The 15,384-nt window shown below is 43.5% G+C and overlaps 1 protein-coding gene across 1 annotated transcript in view; it reads left to right on the top strand.

Moving 5' to 3' along the window:
- The first annotated feature begins 8,884 nt into the window (after positions 1-8,884).
- The window catches only part of NIBAN2 (niban apoptosis regulator 2), a 111,460-nt gene continuing 104,960 nt past the window's right edge, over positions 8,885-15,384 (top strand). The window contains exon 1 of the mRNA XM_007475032.3: positions 8,885-9,217. Coding sequence (XP_007475094.1) covers positions 9,163-9,217 — 55 coding nt within the window. The 5' untranslated portion in view covers positions 8,885-9,162. The remainder of the gene's footprint in view (positions 9,218-15,384) is intronic.

The following is a 15,384-nucleotide window of genomic DNA, read 5'->3' as shown; positions in this document are numbered from 1 at the left end:
TGTGTGTTGGTTCCAAGGCACAAGAGTGGTAAGGGCTGGGCAATGTGGGTTAAGTGACTTTCCAACACAACTAGGAAGTGTCTGAGGCCAAATTTGAACCTTGGACCTCCTGTCTCTAGGTCTGGCTCTCCATCCACTGAGCTTCTCAGCTGCTCCTCTCTTTATCCTTTTATATGAAAAACCAGAAGAGAACTAGAAGGGACAAGCTAGAGGAAGTATTCTGATGAGATGGTAAGCTGTACTATCTGATGAGATGGTAAGCTGTACTATCTGGTTCTGGTCCTAGCCTTAGTTATTTTGCCTCTGAGATTTCATTTTCTGATCGGCAAAATGAGGTCAGTCAGTCAATAAATATATTAAGAGCTTACTATGCAGCAGCAGCTGGGGGGTTCAGTGGATTGAGAGCCAGGCCTAGAGACAGGAAGGGGGTGGGTGGGTCCTGAGTTAAAATTTAGCCTCAAACACTTATTAGTTGGGTGACCCTGGGCAAGTCACTTAACCCCCATCACCTAGCCCTTACCACTCTTCTGCCTTTGAATGGGTATACAGTATTGATTCTAAGATGGAAGATAAGGGTTGAAGAGAGAGAGAGAGAGAGAGAGAACCTACTATAGGGGCAGCTAGGTATCAGAGTGGACAGTGCACCAGGCCTAGAGTCAGAAGGATCTGGATTCAGACACTTCCTACCTATGTGACCCAGAGCCACACACAATAACCCCAGTTGCCTAATCCTGGCCATACTTCTGCTTTAAAATAAATACTAATAGGTTCTGATCAAGGACACATGTAATACCCAGTGGAATTGCCCATGGGCTATGGGAAAGGTGGAGTTAGGGGAGGGAGGGATAGAGGGATAGAATATGATTCTTATAATCAAGGAATAATGTTCTAAACTGACTAAATAAAATAAAAATTAATTAATTAATTAAAATTGATACTAAGAGAGAATATAAGGATTATTTTTAAAAAATATTTTAAAAGAACCTATTATGTGCTGGGTACAATGCTAAGCACTGGGAATACAAATGCAAATTAAAAAAAGATAGTCCTTGCCCTCAAGGAGCTTACATTTTAATGGTGGAAGACAACACCCAAAAGGAAGTCAGAGAAGGTAGGTAGAAGTAGGGAAAGTCCACAGAATCCCAAAAGCTGTGAGGCTAGAGAAAGAAGTATAAAGGGAGCCTCTTCTTTGAAAGAAGAACACAAAGCCCATGTCTTTGCCCTCCACTCAAAAGGACAGAGGACACCCAGCCAATTCAGTCTTGCAGTAGAAGGAGAGTTCCAGGGGAGGGAAAGGAGGAAGGAAAGTTCCAAAGAAGCCCCTAGGCACTATCCATGCTGAGAAAGGGAGCAGGATTCAGGGATTTCCAAGATCCCTCCACTTGCGGCTGTGAAGTCTATGAATCTATGACCCTTTGAGGACCTCACATCCCCAGAACAGATAGTCCATGCATGAGCCGCTCTAGAGTTCTGGTCGATCCACTTTAAGAGGGAACAGAAGCCTGGAAGGGGTTAGTGTTGATTACTCCCTCTGTGATTCTGAATCACCACTGTATGAGTGGCAGCTGGGGCAGTGGCCATAGGTGTCCTAGCAGGAAACCATGTGGTTGGATCTTGAAACCAGAGGATTTGGCAGAAGACAAAAACAGCTCCCAATTAGCACTGAGCTAGCTCACTGCTGTGTGAGTCAATGTGTGTGCATCTGGGTATGCTTGCATCAGTAAATTCAGATTAGAGAATAAGCTTGTAAAATATTCAGCTTCTCATCTAAGTTCAAAGCATGGTACTTTATGCCCACTAGACAGCAAGTGATTTGGCTAAAAATAAAAAAAGGCAGCTGGTTGATGCCATGGAAGGGTGGGCCTGAAGTCAAGAAGACTGGGTTCAAATCCAGTCTCAGACACTTTCTAGCTGTGTGACCCTGGGCAAGTCACTTCATCTCTCTTTGCCTTCATTTCCTCAACAGTAAAATGAGAAGGATAATAATAGGGCTCAAATCGTGAGGATCAAATGAGATAATATTTATAAAGCGATTTGCACAGTACTTGCCACATAGTAGGCACTCAATACATTTTTCTTCCCTCTTTTATCTTTTTTTTAACCTTTATCTGCCATCTTAGAATCAATACTGTGTATTGTTTCCAACGCAGAAGAGTGGCTAAGCAATGGGGGTTAAGTGAATTGTCCAGGGTCACACAGCTAGAAAGTGTCTGAAGTCAGATTTGAACCTAGAAGCTCCCATTTCTAGGCCTGGCTCTCCATCCACTGAACCACCCAGTTGCCCCCTCCTTCATTTATCTAAATGGAATTCATCTCTCTCTCTCTCTCTCTCTCTCTCTCTCTCTCTTAAAATACTGGAATGGTTTACTATTTCCTTCTCAAGCTCATTTTACAGATGAGAAACTGAGGCAAAGAATTGCAAAAGAGAGAATTTTTTTTAAAAAAACCTTACTTTCTGTCTTAAAATTGATACTAAGTATGGGTTCCAAGGTAGAAAAGTGGTAAAGGGGAAGGCAATTGGGGTGAAATGATTTGCCCAGGGTCACACAGCTGGGAAGTGTCTGAGGCCAGATTTGAATTCAGGAAGAGGAGTTTTCCTGATTCCAAGTCTAGCACTCTATTAACTGGGCTGCCTAGCTGCTCTTTGAAATCATCTCTTCTATGGAAACCTTGATCACTGTAACTTTTCAATTCTTAGTGGGAAACTCCCAAGATATTTATTATCTGTGCCACTAATTTGGCAAGTAATCATATACTATCTTGTTGCTTCACATGACCACATGTTGTATCCCACCCGGAGGACAGAGATTTCCTAGTTCATCTTTGTTAGCTCTCAAAGCAACTAGCTAGCACAGGGTCTTTTAAATAATATCATGGCACATGGAACTGGGAGTCAAGACCTGGGCTTAGTCCCAGTTCTCTCAATTTCTGGCTGAGTTACTCCATTCTCGAGGCCTTGGTTTCCTTATTTGTAGTGGAGAGACAAGGGTCGACCGGACTATCTCTAAGGTTCCTTCTAGCTCTGGTACTCCATGTTCCTTCCAGTTCTAACACTCTATGACTCTACAACAAGTAAATGCTTAATAAATATTTGTTGAATGAAAAATGAAAAAATTTAAATGCGAGACTGTGCCAGGAATGAAAGCATATCAAACTGGAACTCTCTCAGTCATCATCATGGGGGTTGATAAAGAGGCAGTGAGTCCTGGCCATGGGCCAGACACTCTTTGAGGTCCTGGGCAAAATGTCCTGAAAACACATTTTTTTCCACCCTGACTGGGCTGGGGGAGAGGGGGTGCCTTTAACCCAGCTGCTCATGACACCAGGAAGATGTCAATCCCATAAGTAGCAAGAAAAGGGCAGGCTGGCACGGAATCTTCTTTTTAAAAACACTCACATGTTTTTCTGTTGATTCTATTTTGCTCTTTTTGACCATTTCAGGTCTGACAGGTTTGGGGGGGGGTGCTGAGAGCCAATAGGGAGGGGAATGGGGAAATAAAGGGCAGGGGGAGACTCCTCCCAGATCTGCCCCTAACCCCTGTCACTCTGTTGCTGCACATTGGGCTCTCTTGTTTCAGGGGATCCAGCTGCTTTGCTCCTGGGGGTAGGGTGGGGTAAGGCTGACTAGGCATGAGGAGGAGGAGGAAGGCTGGCAGGGGACACTTCCTGTTAGGGAAAATGAGTGACTCAGGGGCAGTAGGTGGCATTTTCACAGGGGTGGGGGCAGTGAAGGAGAGGAAGAAAAACGAGCTCTAGTGATCAGACCTTCTTGTTCGTGGGAGGGGGACCTATGTTTGTCCAGACAGATTTGTAAACATATTTTCCCTCTTCCCCCTTCTCTGGGTACCTTGTTCACTCCACCCAAAAAACCCTTATTACCATAACAGAAATGCTTGAGAGTGGAAGGGAGAGCACTTGGGGTTAAAAGGAAGAAGCTGCTTTTCATAGAAACCTAGGAGCTAGGACAATATTTTTCTCCATCTTCTGGAATAGAGATCCTCTGTCTATGCTTCATTTCCTGAGTGCCTCCCATTCTAAAAGTGCTGTATGACATTTTTTTTAAGTGAAAGAAAATTGAGAAGTGGTTTTTTGAGTTTGTTTATTTTTTTAGAAATTCACAACCTTCCCCATTGCCTACTGAATAGTGTCCAAAAGTCTTAACCTGATATTTAAGGCCCTCTACATATGGACCTTTTCCAATCTTATCTCCCACCGTTCCCTCACATATATCCTTTGCTGGGGATCATACTAGTTTACTCACCATCCTCTCTCTTTTTCTTGTTCCTTCCACCATCTCTTCCACCCATAGTCCCCATCTCTTATCTCTGACACCAGTTTAAAATATTTCTTCCTCTGTGAAGCTTGCCCCCAACCACTATCCACCCTCCATGCTCTCTCCAGAAACAATGGGGGTAACAATGGAATTGCTTGAAAGCTTTGGGAGGGGGAAGGAAAGAGGAGGAGGGAGAGAAAATGAATCATATAACTGTGGGAAAATATTTCAAAACAAATAAATAGATTAAAAAAAAACAAAAATAAAAGCAATGGGGTAAGTGGAAAGACTTGGAGCCAAGGAGACCTAGGCTTAAATACTAGCTATGATACTTCCTTGCTATGTATGGTAAGCTAGCTACATCTTCTTTCTGAGCCCTCGGTTTCTCCATTTACAAAATGAGTAATATGATCCTGGTGTACTATTTTTCTTTTTTTAAACTCTTACTTTTTCTCTTAGTATCAATTCTAAAATAGAATAGCAAAGGCTAGGCAATTGGGATTCTGTGACTTGCTCAAGGTCTACACTTAAGAAGGGTCTAAGACCAGATTTGAACACAGGTCTCACTGATTCCAGGCCTGGTACTCTATCTACTGTATTACCTAACTGCCCCAGTGCTATATTTTTCAAAGAAGTGTGGTGAAAAGGGCATTTATTTTGTAAAATTTATATCCCTGTAGAAGCAAGATTTGCTATTGTTCCTCCTTCTGAATCCCTCTGGTGCTCACTTGACCTATTCTCATGACACTCAGAATATCCTGTCTTGCATTGTAATTTTTTGCTTACAATTTCGATCTCTTTTACTGCTAGCTTATAAATTCCTTGAGAGCAAAGAATGTGTCTTATACCCTCAAAGTATCTTCCTGGCATAAAGTATTCTCAGTAAGTATTGAATGAATGAATGAATGAATTCAACCTCCCTAAAGATTATCAGTTTGGAATGAAAGAATTAGCTGCTATCTCTGATGGATGGATAGAAGTACTCTGCCCCAAGGCTAACCTTGAATTTAACTAGCATTTATTGCTTGTAAAGATAACCTTGTTAAAAAACAAAATAAAGGAGAGTAGTTTAGTTTCATTGTTGATGGCATTTTGTATTGAACCAGGTAAGGGTCTGGATAGGTAGGCAGAAATAGAAATTTTCTTTAGGCTGAGGGTAGGTGGAACCTTGGAGCCTGAGAAAGGATAAACTGTCTCTTGGATCCTCATTGTTAGTCATAAAATATTATATCTTTTACATATGAAGATAACAATAACCCATCATTTATATAGTATGCATATTCAGTTATTGTTTAGTTATGACTCTTCATTGTGATCCTATTTGGGGTTTTCTTGGCAAAAATATTGGAGTGGTCTGCTTTTTCCTTCTGCAGTTCATTTTCAGATAAGGAAACTAAGACAAAACAGGCTTAGGTGATTTCTCAGGGTCACACAGCTAGTTAAGTGTCTGAGATCTAAGATTCATCTGAGAAAGAAGAATCTTCCAGACTCCAGGCCCAGGGTTCTATCCATAGCACCATTTAGCTGCCCCAATTCTGACTTACACACAGGGAAATGGGGTAATGTTTATATGATTTGTTTCTGGCAGAAGTAGAATCTGAATTCAGGTGCAGTGACTCTTAAGAAGGCTCTTTCCACTGTACCAGACCCCCTATACCTAACCCTGCAGGCTCCTATCACTTCTGACCCTTATCCTGAATCTACCTGCTACTAATAAATTTTCTTTTCCTTCCTTCCTTCCTTCCTTCCTTCCTTCCTTCCTTCCTTCCTTCCTTCCTTCCTTCCTTCCTTCCTTCCTTCCTTCCTTCCTTCCTTCCTTCCTTCCTTCCTTCCTTCCTTCCTTCCTTCCTCCCCCCCTCCCTCCCTGCCTCTCTCTCTCTCTCTCTCTCTCTCTCTCTCTCTCTCTCTCTCTCTCTCTCTCTCTCTCTCTCTCTTTCCCTTACCTTCTATCTTGGAATCAGTACTTAGTATCCATTTAGAGGAGTGATAAGGGCTAGGCAATTGGGGTTAATTGATTTGTCCAGGGTCATACAGCTAGGACTTGTTTAAGATTATATTTGAATCCAAGATCTTCTGACTCTAGGTTTGGTACTCTAGTATGCTGCTTAGTGTCTCCTGCTTATTCATTTTCTTGCAGAACCTATGTAGAACTGCTCAGAGAACACTTACATGCTACAACTGAGAACCAATATTATACATTTTTAAAAGAATGCTTTTCTCCTAGAAATCCTGTTGAGGCTAACTAGCCCTAATTGGACTGTGTGACTTGCCAGGAGAATGATGAATATCCATGTATCTAATACTGAGTTGGGAGTTTTATACTTAAGAGTAAAAGATTTATTCTAAGAGCTCAATTCAGCTCAATTTTAAAATTCCCTTAGCCCCTAAAATAGGGGAATTTAGTTCAATAGAAAAGAGAGGAAGTCAGGAAAGGCAAGACTTTGAAATACTCTGGCCTGAGGAATGCCAAGCTAGTTTGAAGGTGATTTAATAAGAATGACCCAGGACTACAAATCAAAAAGGCCTGGATTTGAATCCTGCCAAGAAAACTTCTAAATAATTTGAGGTTTTCCAAAATGTAATGGGTTATCCCTGACTAAAGAGCTTTATCCTTGAGCCCAAGGTTCATTTTGGGATTATCAATGTTGCAGACATCTGTTGAGTAGATGACCTTGAGATCCTTGGACAAATTATTTACTCTCCCTGAGCCATAGTTTCCTCACTTATAAAATAATGGCATCTTCTGCCCTGCCTATTTTACAGAGTTGGGTGAGAATGAGATAATATATGTATGAAGGTACTTTGAAGACTGGAAATCTCAGTACACACCTGTAAAGAAACAGTAAGCTATTCCAATAGCTTCATGATCTCATCAAGGTGTGTACTCTCTCCAGAAGAACAGATCACAACTCACCCACCCCTCCTTTTACTGGAATAGGAAAGGTGCCCTGAGCTGGGACCCACTACTATTCCTGTTTTTGCTAATATGTTGCTATTCTAAGCTGACTCTTTGTTGCCATTTTTTTCTATTAAAAATTTTTTTTAATTAATTAATTAATTTAGAATATTTTTCCATGATTCCATGATTCATGTTCTTTCCCTCCCCTCCTCCTTCCCCACTCCCCTAGCCAACAGGCAATTCAACTGGGTTTTACAAGTATCATTAATCAAGACCTATTTCCATATTTTTATTTGTAATAGAGTGATCATTTATAGTCTACATCCCCAATCATATCCCCATCGAATCATGTGATCAAGGAAATGTCTTTCTTCTGTGTTTCTACTCCCTCAGTTCTTTCTCTAATGTGGATAGTGTTCTTTCTCATAAATTCCTCTGAGTTGTTCTGGATCATTGCATTGCTGCTAGTAGAGAAGTCCATTACATTCGATTGTACCACAGTGTATCTGTCTCTGTGTACATTGTTCTCCTGGTTCTGCTCCTTTCACTCTGCATCAATTCCTGGAGGTCTTTCCAGTTCACATGGAATTCCTCCAGTTCATTATTTCTTTGGGCACAATAGTATTACATCACCAACAAATACCACAATTTGTTCAGCCATTCCCCAATCAAAGGACATGCTATTTTTCAAAATTTTTGCCCCCACAAAGATCAGGGCTATCTTCATTGTCATTTTAAACAAAAGATATTATTTGTTTCATTAAACATTTCCTAATTATATGTAAAAACATTTAAAACCATCCTCTAAAAATTTTTTGAGTTTCAAGTTCTCTTCCTCCCCTCTTTCTTGAGAAGGCAAACAATTGATTTCAATTATACATGTAAGTTTGTCTTCACTGCCATTTCACCTCTATTCCAGATCCTCCCTCCCACGTGAACCATCCAAATCAGCCCAGTGAGAGATGGGTTACCTTGAGCCCAGACAAAGGTGGCAGGTTGGTGCCAGAGTTCTACAGCCAGCTGTGACCACACCTCCCTCCTGGGCGCTCCCCCCTTCTTCCAGATGCCCCTGTAGTTTTGTAAGACAGACACACCTTGGGAATCTGGGAGGGTAAATCTGAGCAGTGAGTGAAGTACAGGCAGACTGGGGAGGGGAGGAAAGGAGGGAGGGAATGTCATATACGTACTCGGGTGAAGTCTATGCAATTTTTAATTAATTAAAAAATTTTTTTTAAGAAATGTGCTTCTTTCTCTATTCAATCCTGTCTGATTTGGGGATGGGAAAATCTTGCCCAAGAGAGTGATTTTAACAGGCTGGGTGGGGAGATGCCTCTCCCAGAAGCCTCACTGTTAGGGTTGGCAGTTTTCTCTGTCCCCCACCCCTCTAACCCAAGCTGACAACAACTTGGGCAATATACATGTCAGCTCCGGTGCTGGCATTGCTATCAATGAACAACCCTGAGGGGACAACACGGAGTTGGGACCTAGGCCTGTCCCCAACCCGAGGACCTGAATATTCCTCCCCCATCAGAATCACCCCCCTTTCCATAACTTGGGGAATGCGGGAAATACCAGACTAAGGGGTGGAGGAACTGGCCTGGTTCAGTAGGTCTCAGCCTCTCTTCTCCCCTCCCTTTCAGTCCAGTGTCTCTCTCCCTCTCTTTCACTCAAAAAAAAAAAAAAAAGGGTAGGCAAAGCCCCGCCTCTGGGGCGCAAGGGGTGGGCCCAGCCCGGCGAGGGCGTGTCGGCTGCGGGGCGGGGTCCGACCCGAAGGAGCTTCTCGCGGCCAAGGCGCCTTGGGCTTCCCTGGGTTAGCAGGAGGCGACGGAGGCGGACGCTGAACACTGGCCACTGGCCAGTCTATGGAGAGATCCCCCGGACTCTGAGACCGCGGTGTGCAAGAGGCGAGCTCAGCCCCGGGCTTGATTGTTGGGGGTTTAGCCTCTCGGGGCTGCACCGGGACGCTGAGCGGGTCCCCTCCGGCTCCGCCATGGGGGACGTGCTGTCCACGCACCTGGACGACAGCCGGCGCCAGTACATCGCAGGTGAGCACTCCGCGCGGTCCGCTTGAGTTTCTATCGGGGTCGTCTCCGCGATTGCCGGACTCCCTCCTGTGTTCTGGACTCCCGGCCCGAGGGGGACCGCAACCCTAGCTTGGTTTCCGCTCCGCGTCCCTTCCCATATTCCCCTCCCCACTCTCCCGCCCTAAGGCTCCCCCCGCCCCCCGGCCTCCGCTCCACTCCCCTCTCAGGCTCGGGAAAGGAAAGAAGGCTCGGTTCCTGAGTGGGAACAGAGCTATCCCTCGGGTGTGAGCGCTTAGCCCCGAGTGGGCCGAGTGAAGGCTACCCCCCTCCCCGGGGTGCTCGGTCGTGTTATTTGATCTGCTGGTGTGTGCCTTCTGGGTCGGTGGCCAGGATTCAGGCCCAGCTTCGACTCCAGCTCTCCCCATCGTGGAGACTTCAGAGATTGGTGATTCCTACCAGCCTTTACTCTCCCCGTCTGAGTGCCACCTCCTCCCTCCTTCAGCCTTCCTTTCTTGCCCAGCTGCTCTTACAGAATGCCCTCTGCTCTTTACCCCGTGTCTTTGAAGCCGCCTGGGGTTTGGGAATATCCCTGACAAACTTTTCCCAGTTATGCACCGCAGAAGAGTCCTAGAGCAGCGGTAACATTTTAATAACGGGCAGCAGGGCTGGACAGTCATCTTGGTCTCACAGTTCCATTTAACTCTGCCATGCTTCTTCATTCCTCCCCTCTTCCCATATATCCTCAAACCTACTCAGGGGCCAGCCCCATCAACTCCCGGGAGCCTTCCTTGACCACTTCCAGCCCTCATTACTGGGAGCTAATCTCTTATAAATCTCTGTCCCCTTCGATGCCTAGCTCGAGGCTGGACACTTCAGTAAATGTTGGTACGGTGATCCTAGTGGTCACGCCTCTTAGACAGGCCCTGGGCTCTTCACCTATATGTGACTTTACAAATACTGCTGACTTCCCCAGCTAAGTCTCCTAATAGATGAGGATGGAGAAATAAATGGGTGTTAGTTGCTGTATCTTTGCTCCCATCGATTAGTTTTCTTTATCCTCCAGAAGCATTAAAGAGGAATGAGGGTGTGGTAAGGCACAGGGGCAGGGTGCTTTGGGGTGCCACTGTGGGGTGGAAGCTGGTTTGAGGCCTTTGGAGGGCTGAAGGCTGCTTGCTGACATTCCAGTCCCCAGATTTTCTGAGAGTCTGGAACACATACTCAGGGGACTGGAATGTGGGACAGACACCATCCAAGCAGAACCCCATAGAAATTCCAGCATAGGTATTTTTTGCTAATCTACTGTAGATACTTTTTGCTAATTGAGTATAGATAGATTTCCTAGTACTCCACCCATAATATTTAAAGTCATTCAACAAATACTTACAAAGTGCCTACTATGTTTGCCTACTATGCTATGGTCTCAAGGACTCTTCAGCTTGGAGGAGATAAATGGAGTGATACCAGGCTGAAAGTGATAGTACCATGAAGGAAGTATGAACAATTAGGAAGCAGAAGAAAGCAGAGGTATAATTCCCAAGACCCTGGACCTTTGTTGAAGTTCAGTCCTGTTGAGACCTTTTTATTCAGATCCTGCCTTGGGGAAGTATAGAGGAAAGAATAAGTTGACCTTAAGCTCTTACCTTCTATGCTCTATCTCATGACTTGGCCCCACATAACACCAGTTGAATATGCTAGTAGTGTAGGGAGTGTAGGGAGGCCTTCTTCAAGGGCCTGCCTTTCTTCAGCACTGTTAATAACTCTCCTTCAAATGCCTTAAATTCCTGGTCCAGCCCCACCTGAGGCTGAAGCCTGAAAGGGGATAGGAGAATGTAGGACCTTATGCTTTACCTCCCACTGACCTGAGCAGCCTTGGAAATGTTGCTTCCAGACATTTCATCCCCTCAGGGTCCCATAGGCTCTGCCTCTCCCCTTATTTCTCTTTTGGGAATAGTACACTTTTATTTCAACAATGAAACCTCCAGAGGCCCTACTTAGGACCTCTTTTACTAGCCCCTTTAGAAAGTCACCTTTAGGAGCATCCCTTTCTACAAATGTCAAGACAATATTTGTTATCCTGAAGTTTCCTAGAGTAGCTTCCCCCCCCCCCCCAACACCTTATAAATGCCAAAACAGGTGAAAGGCAGACTGCAAGTCCTGGCAAAGGTCAGGAGCATCCAAACTGTTGATAATGTTTTGTTTATTCAGTCTCTTTCATCCATGGATTTCAAAGCATCTTGCAAGTAGCAACTTGCCTATCCAGCAGTATCCATATGGTATAAATGGCAGACTTGGTCCCTCTTTAAGTAAAGATCATGGAACCAAGTAATGAGGCCATTCATTCCTCCAGAGTGTATGTCCTAAGCTCTCTCTAACTAACCTCTTTCTTCCCCCCTAAAAAAGCTGGCATTTCAACCTCCATAGCAAAACAATACTCTGGATGTTGGTACTGTCAAGATAGAGACATCATCCTAGCATTTAACATTTATTATTTACTTGGACAGTTTAGCATAAGGAGTCTGTAGCCGATACCTAAAAAACCTCAGGCCAAGCTTATAAAGCAGGGGCTGTATTCGCTCTGCCCCTGCAGCTTTTGGACCAAGGGAGCTGGCTACATAGTAGTGGCAGTGAGCACCATTTCTTAAGGCAGTCTTGTGTAAGAGAGAACAGACTTATTCTGTGTAGAGGGTAGAACTGGGGCCAATGAATGAAAGTTACAGAGAAACATATATTGGCCCAATATAAGGAAAGGCTTTCTAATAGAACTGTCTAAAAGATGAGCTATCTTGCAGGGTAATGAGTTCTCCATTGCTAGAAGAAATAGAAGAAGGTTGAACTTTGTTGTTTAGTTGTGTCTGGATCTTTGTGACCCAGCTGGAGTTTTCTTGGCAAAGATACTAGAGTGGTTTGCCATTTTCTTCTCCAGCTTAGCTAAGGAAACTGAGGCCAAAAGGCTTAAGTGACTTGCCCAAGGTCACACAGCGAGTAAGTATCTGAGACCAGATGGGTCTTCCTGATTCCAGGACCAGCATTCTATCCACTGTGCCATTTAGCTGCCCAAAGGTTGGGATATGTAGCTATCAATGTAGTTTCTAGCTGAGATTGTGTGATTGTACCTTTAGGATCCCTTCAAGTTGATTAGTGAGGGAGTATGGAATGGGACTGATTACAGAAGACTAATTAATGTTAACTGCTGATGCATCTGTGATAATTCAAAATATTAGAAAGTTTTAAAATGTCTGTTTTGAAATATAGTTCTTTTAAAAAAAAGTTTGCAGCTATAAGTGGTTCACAGATTTCTCTTGAGGTAAAAGGGACATGTGGGTCTTAATTTCATGTTCTGACTACCCAGAGATAAGTGGGTGTCTAACTATCATTTTAGGTCCAGGAAACCACACTTAACAGGAAGTGATACCCAATGGACTGTTCAATGGGTGCAGTTGGGTCAGAATAGTGTGGTTTGGGCATTTGCCTTATCATGGAAACTTAACCATCCATCCCCCAAAATTGATACAATCTTGATTTTGTGTTATATTGTTTCTATCACATAACATCCTCATACTGTAGAGGTCTATTTGATTGATGGTCCAGGCATGAATGTGAGGTAGGAGCAATTAGTTAACAGATATTTATTAAACACTTCCTATGTGCCAGTCTAAGTACAAAGTACAAGAGTGAAATTGTTCCTGCTCGCAGGAAACTCATGTTTTATTGGTGAGGAATTGGCTTGCCAAATACAGTCACAGATTTCTGTACTATTCTTTATTCTGTAAAAAATATTCTTAACCTAGTATCCATGAATTAAAAAAAAAATACTTGTTAACTGTTTTCCAATACAATTTGTTTCATTTATAATTTTCCATTTTTTATTTTATGTATTTAGAAACATTCTAAGAAGGGGTTCATGAGTATCACCACACTCACTAAAGGGTCCATGGGTGATTTTTTTTTAAACCTTTACTTTGTCTTAGTATTCTTCCTATCTTCCTTCCTTCCTTTCTTTCTTTTTTTTTTTAATTTAAACCCTTACCTTCCATCTTGGAGTCAATACTATGTATTGGTTCCAAGGCAGAAGAGTGGTAAGGACTAGGCAATCACACAATTTGGAAGTGTCTGAGGCCAGATTTGAACCTAGGACCTCCTGTCTCTAGGCCTGACTCTCAATCCACTGAGCTACCCAGCTGCCCCCTAAGTATCATTTCTAAGAAGAGTAGCAAGGGGTTAGGCAAACTGGGTTAGTTTGTATGACTTGCTCAAGGTCACACAATCAGGATGTATCTGAGATCAGATTTAAATCCAGGTACTCCCAACTCCAAGTCTGGTGCTCTATCCATTATGCTACCGAGGTGCCCTGGGTTCATGTTTTTAAAAAGGTTTAAAACCCTTATAGTAAAGGATGATAATCCCCTCCACAAATCTACAGAGTTGGAGTCCCAGTCTTGTTGGATATGAGAGGTATGATGCATGTGGTTTGTCTAGCACCGAGTTAAGAATGAAAGGATCCAAATCATCACTGTGCCTTGCACATAGTAGGTGCTCATTAAATGTGAAATTGAGTTGAAATCTACCTCTTAATAATACCTTTTCAGAAGGAAATCTTTAATTAGCAATATGTTTTAGGACTATAATAGTCTTAATTTTTTTTGTCTAGTCAATTTAGTTGCCAGAAACACCATCTTTTTCATTCCCATCTGTCTCGCTCTCCAACTCAGAAAAACTTAATTCAACTTAACCAAGGTGCCCTGCTCAGTGAGCAAAATTGGCGTTGGAGCCAGGCCAAATGAAGGAAGTTGTACTGAAGGAAGAGAAGAATATTAAGGAGTTTGTCCTTGAGCAAGACATTGCTAAAGCTTACTGACTTTGACCTCCCAAATGTACAGCTGCTTTGGGAACAGACTGAAGGATTTGTAATCATTCGTTCCCTCCCTTCCCCTTGACAGCTCCAGCCTTGACCAGCACAGAGTATCTTTGGGGACCATCATGTGATAACTCAGAGACCCTGAATATGGAGAGGGAGGACAATTTCATCTCCTAACTGATGGCTGCTCTATTGGGTGCTATGTCTGAGTAGGTGCCTGGCCCAAGACAGATTGTGGGAGATAGACAGGTCTGCAGGGGCCGAGTGAGAAGGGCAGAAGGCACAGACTGTCATGTGTCAAAAGCCCTTGTATAGGTTGCACAAATACATCACTCTCCTTATTACTCATGTCTGAAACTCAGGAACAATCTCCCTTTGACCAGTCCCTCCAGGGTAGCTCATGACTCATTTAACCTCGGGTCTCCTCTTAGCATCATCTTGTGGTTTCAGAAATTCCTGAGCAACATTTTAAATTCCCCACCCCCACCCAACCCTTCCATTTCCCTAACTAGAGGAAGAAGGGTTTCTATAGAATGGAGTGGGCACCGCTTTAGGGAAGGATTAGGGCAGATGCCAGGGGTTTAATACCATGCAGGTGTGGCCAATCCAGTAGTTGCTACTCGTTGAGTCCTAAAATTAGGGCTATAGATCTTAGAGGAGGGTGTAAAGAAGGGAAACAGATTGGTGATGACTCAGGGCCATGGAGGAAGAAAAGAGTAAATGTGGGCAACATCTCTGGTCAGTAAGTGGTGACCATAAGTGTGTATATCTGGAACTTCCAGATGTGCCTAGGCACATAGGCATACTCTGTGAATGTTGCATTGAAGTCATGGGACACTCAGAAGAAGGGGGGGATGATTTATTAATTAGGAAGTGTGAACCTCTTTTTGAGCAAGCATGTGGCAAGGAGCTTTGATGAGCAGTGATACCTTGACTGCAAAGAGCCCTAGCTCTAGTCAGAAGTGAGATTGACAATAGGGACAGCACCTGTGATTTCACACAGGGTTAGGGAACTCTCTAATGAGGAAACTCCCTCTAGCAATGCATTTTGGTTGGTATCTCTTGTGTTACTTAGAGTCAGAATTGTCTAAAGCAGTTCTAGGCTAAGTGACTTGCTCAGGGTCACAAAGTCAGTATGTATCAGAGGCAGGATTTGCACCCATAACCTTCAGACTCTAAAGCCTTTTAGGAATGAGAAGAGGGGTACTGACTTTGGAGCTAAAGAACCTAAAATTAAACCCCACCTTTGACCTGATTCACATGACTTTGGGCAAATTACTTAATCTCTCTGGCCTCATTTTCTCCATCTGAAGTCAATAAGTCAACAGGCATT

This window comes from Monodelphis domestica, chromosome 1, assembly GCF_027887165.1.
Source record: "Monodelphis domestica isolate mMonDom1 chromosome 1, mMonDom1.pri, whole genome shotgun sequence".
Classification (NCBI taxonomy): Eukaryota; Metazoa; Chordata; class Mammalia; order Didelphimorphia; family Didelphidae; genus Monodelphis; species Monodelphis domestica.
The sequence above is the reverse complement of the archived record's forward strand: the minus strand, read 5'-3'. Positions and strand labels throughout refer to the sequence as shown.